The 4,484-nt window shown below is 61.2% G+C and overlaps 1 protein-coding gene across 1 annotated transcript in view; it reads left to right on the top strand.

The window, feature by feature from the left end:
• Positions 1–3,903, top strand: part of TXNRD2 (thioredoxin reductase 2) — a 25,216-nt gene extending 21,313 nt beyond the window's left edge. Inside the window, exon 11 of the mRNA XM_010834907.1 lies at positions 3,624–3,903. Within this exon, the coding sequence (XP_010833209.1) occupies positions 3,624–3,871 (248 nt within the window). The 3' untranslated portion in view covers positions 3,872–3,903. The remainder of the gene's footprint in view (positions 1–3,623) is intronic.
• Positions 3,904–4,484: the final 581 nt, after the last annotated feature.

The raw sequence follows: 4,484 nt of genomic DNA, 5'->3' as shown, positions 1-4,484 counted from the left end.
CCCCGCCGGCCCCGAGTCCGCCCTTGCTGAGGGATCCCCTGCGCACCAGCACCCCGTGTGCTCCAGGGAGGCCCGTCTTCCTGTGACGGGCACGTCTGCTCCTCTGCGTCCCCGGCTGCACGGAGCAGGTCACGACAGCCAGCAGGTGGTTCCCTCAGTGCCACCAGAGGAGGCTGGCCTGGCCCGGCCCACCAAGAGCTCTGTCCTGGGCGGTCAGCGCTGGATGGGGGCCGTCCAAGCTGCGAGGGTCATGAGGTCCCCCTGAGGGACTCTGGCCAGCAGGCGAGGGGCAGCCCCAAGGCAGGGGGCTGAGGTTTCAGAGTGCTCGTTTGTTGCAACCGCGGCAGCAAGTCACGCATGTCCTAAGGAAGACGCTCACGGGATCATATAAACGGACACAAAGGGCCGGATCAGTCATTCTCAGGAGGAAGCCCAGCTCACTGACATGTGGCCAAAGGACACTGCGTTGTACGACTCACTGAAGAAGCACACGTTGAACCTTCACAGCTCCCCACCCTGACAAGGAGCAGAGTGCAGAGTGAGGGGGCCGCCTGCCTGGAAGGGCCTCCCCCAGGGACCAGCTGCCAACCCCACGCCGGGGTGAGGAGTGGGCGGCCTGTGGGCTGGATAGGGTGGCATGTGAGCCGTCACTGGGGAGGACTGCCTGCCCTTGGGGAGGCCGTGGAGGATGGCATGACCGCTGCCGTTCAAGCCCAGCCCGGTCTGAGCGGACGTCCAAGCAGCCGGCCGCTGGGCCCCCCGCCCCACCCGTTCTCCGTCTCCATCTGCCTCTGGGGCTCTGGGCCTGTTTGACGGGGAGCATGACCCCCGGCTTGGAGAACACGGGGCAGTGTGGCGGAGGCGGGGGCCCATCCGCCGTCCGTGGCCCCTGTCCAGGGCCTCCCTTCCTGCACGGTTGGTCCTGGAAGCTCGCCACCAGCATTGTCCAGCGTTATTCTCTGTGCCCGTGGCCTGGCTTACACGTTCCACGTACCTTCCCACTTACGTAGACAGTGCGTCCTAGAGAATCCTGGTTTCAGGATGGACCACGGGGGCCAGCGTGGCCGCCGTCTCCTGCTTCTGCTTCAAGTTTATCTCTGTTTCTTCGGGGACCTGAGATGTGGTTTGTTAGTCTCTGCAAGGTGTGCAGTTACCATGGTTACCACAGGCCCGGGAAGAAGCGCTGTTGACCTCCTGTGACCAGCCGGGCGGGGTGCAGGGGTGAGCTGCGGGCAGCGTGGCCGTGTCGGAGTGCCTGGCCCGGGTGCTGCCCGCTTTGCCTGTGGCTCATCAGCCCGGCCCAGTGTACTGGGAAGCTCAGGGCCCAGGACCTGGGGAGGAACCCAGGGGCTGATCGAGGAGCCCCTGCCTGCAGCACTGATGCCCCCCATCCCACCCGTGGGGCCCACTTCTTCCTTGCCGGAGCACGGTCCAACCCGTTCCCAGGTGCCCGCTGGGCCCCCAGGCCCCGGGCAGGATGTTGGCAGGTGGCACGTCACACTCTACAGGCTCATGGGCCTCCATCAGAGCTGGAGCGCCAGCATCGGTGTGGTCAGAGGCGGGGCCCTCCTGTCCTAGTGGGCCTGCGTCTGGTCTGCTGGAGAAGGGCGCCAGCCCTCAGCCCCTGATCCCTGGGGCCAAGCCGGAGTCATCGCTGAGAAGGAGGTTTAGCTGAGCCTGTGTTTTGACTTCCCGCGGGGACAGCAGCTGGAGACTTAAGGCTCCCCTCCCTGGCTCCACCAGCCCCTGCCGACCCCGGGGGCCTGAGCCTTGGGAGCTGTGGGATCTGTGCCTTTGAAGCCGAGCCTCCCGCCTCCGGATCCCCCGCCCAGTCCCGGGAAGACGGGGTGCCCACTGCCCCCCCCACCACCCCCACTCAAAGAGGCCTTGTCGTCTGAACGAGGCCCCAGGCTGTGAGCACACCGGCTGGCAGTGCTGGGGTGTCCGCCCAGCACTGCCCCCTCCAGGCCTCTCTCCAAGGGCGGAGTCCACAAGCTGATGGCCCCCCAGGACGGGCGGCTGTGCCTGCCAGCCCTGGACGCCTCAAGCTGGGGCTGCCGGCAGCGGGGGTCTGTCCTGGACCCTGGGCAGGACGCGGTTGAGCGCACCATCTGCCTCCTCTGGATCGGCTCACCCTCCTCGGGCATCAGGGGGACGTCCTTGCCAGGGGCTGGGGACGTGAGGCACTGCCTGTCCTTCACAGGCAGCTTCCTGGCAGGTGGGGTGACCTGGCAGGTAGAGGGCAGGGACTCCAGGAGTGTTGGGGGGGCGCCCTGGACCAGGGAGGCCACCTGAGGGCCCCTGAGATGCCCTGACCCACCAAGGGGTGCACGCAGGGACAGGCCGGAGTTTCCGAGTTGCCCTCAGGCCTATGCCTCGAAGGCTGTGTGGCCCCATCGGGCTGTGTGTGCAGCCAAGCTGGCCCTTCGCCTGCGTCAGTCTGCCACGTGACCTGGGGTCCCTGGCCCTTGGAGTGCAGCCATCAGTGGGGAGGGGCTTAGGGATCTGGTCAGGGGCTGGGGGCATGTCGCACCTGGCTGCTGCTGCTACACAATTCTGTTGTCAGAGCCAGGCACCTTCGAAAGAAATCACAGCTCTCCCGCACAAAGTCAGCGTTATGGGGCTTGAACGTCCTCTTTAAGTGACAACGTCATCTCACTTGCTGAGACGTGACCTGCAGAGGTACAGTTCCAGGGTGGGCCCCCCAGGTCTCCCGAGCGAGTTATCTGTTACCACAGGCACATTTGTGGACTTCCCTGGTGGTCCAGTGGTTGAGAATCCACCTGCCGATGCAGGGGACACAGGTTCGATCCCTGGTCAAGGAACTAAATCCCTCGTGCCACAACCAAGATGCTGCGTACCGTAACTAAATATCCCACGTGCTGCAAATACAATCTGGTGCAGCCAAATAAGTAAATATTTTTGAAAATAAAAAGTAAAAAATTAAAACAAAAAACCAATAAGCCCTTTTGGTTGTTCATCGGTTATAGGGTTTTTTTTCCACGTTTATTTTTTGAATATGTATGACTCTTAACTGTGTATAATTTAAAAAACCAAAATTGTGTCATAGGCTGTGTTTAGGATTTCTTAATCCAGACTCTGCACACACGCCCCACTTCCTCCTGTTCTTGCAGTGTCCTTTCATTTTCTGTGAGGATGTGTGTGTGCGTGTACTCACACGTGCGTGTGTACATAAAAAGTGTGTGTACACATTGCGTGTGTGTGTGTGCAAACTGTATGGGTGTAGTGCGTGTACGTGCACATGTGCACGCACATGCACGCGCGCACCTGTGCAGCACGTGTGTACGCGTTTGCACGCGTGCGTACATGTATGTGCAGGTGTGTGCACGCACATGCATGCGAGCACCCGTGCAACGTGTGTACACGTTTGCACGCGTGCGCACATGCACGTGCACGTACGTGCGTGTATGTGTACACACATGTGCGTGCAGGTGTGTGCACACACATGCGTGTGTGTGCATACATGTCTGAGGCCCTTGGCACTGTCAGTGCTTGGTGTCTCACCAATTCTAAGTGGACTTTCTGAGAAGGGCTTTAAATAAACCCGGAATCTTGATCAGAACCTCTCATGGAAACCTTCCACCTTGCTCTGTGTCCTTCAGGCCGAGTTCCAGAAACCGCAAGTTTGAATTTGGAAAAGGCTGGTGTGCATACGAACCCCGTCACTGGGAAGATCCTCGTTGATGCCCAGGAAGCCACCTCCGTCCCCCACATCTATGCCATCGGCGATGTGGCAGAGGTATGGCCAGCGCCCCCTGCTCCTTGTCCCTCTGACCCTGGCCACCCTGTCAGCCCAGTGCTGTGGACGAAGCTTCATGCATGCTCGCTGCCCTGGGGCCTGGCTGCTTAGGCAGTGCTGTGTGTTAATTAAAACACGCATGTGTGCCCAGTCACTAAGTCGTGTTAGACTCTGTGATCCCATGGACTGCAGCCCGCCGGGCTCCTCTGTCCATTGGGTTCCCCAGGCAAGAGTACTGGAGTGGGTTGCCATTTTCTCCTCCAGGAGATCTCCTGACCCAGGGACTGAGCCTGTGTCTCCTGCATCTCCTGCATTGGCAGGCGGGTTCTTTACCACTGAGCCACCTGGGAAGACCATTGATTAAAAGTCATGACTAAAAGTCACTCAGCGGTCAGAGGCATTCACCCCCAGGGTCCAGCAAGGGCACCGTGGCTCAGGGAGACGTGTGTGCTGTGTGGGCCACGTGTGTGTCAGTCAGGCGGGTGGGGTGCTTTCTCGCTGCCGATCCCTGTCATTTCCAGAACGTCGGTCATGGGTGTTTCCCACTGTTGTGGGGGATCAGCCCCCAGTCCCAGGCTGGCGCATGAGGGGACACGGGGCTGTGGCAGCTCTGCTCCAGGGCAGGACGCCCAGGGCAGGGGCCTCCACGGAATGCGGTCCTATCCGGGCTGTCTTGGGCTTGGCGTGCCGGACCAGCTGTGTGTCGGGGCCCACGGGTACTCCT

This window comes from Bison bison, unplaced genomic scaffold, assembly GCF_000754665.1.
Source record: "Bison bison bison isolate TAMUID 2011002044 unplaced genomic scaffold, Bison_UMD1.0 scf7180017845480, whole genome shotgun sequence".
Classification (NCBI taxonomy): domain Eukaryota; kingdom Metazoa; phylum Chordata; class Mammalia; order Artiodactyla; family Bovidae; genus Bison; species Bison bison.
The sequence above is the reverse complement of the archived record's forward strand: the minus strand, read 5'-3'. Positions and strand labels throughout refer to the sequence as shown.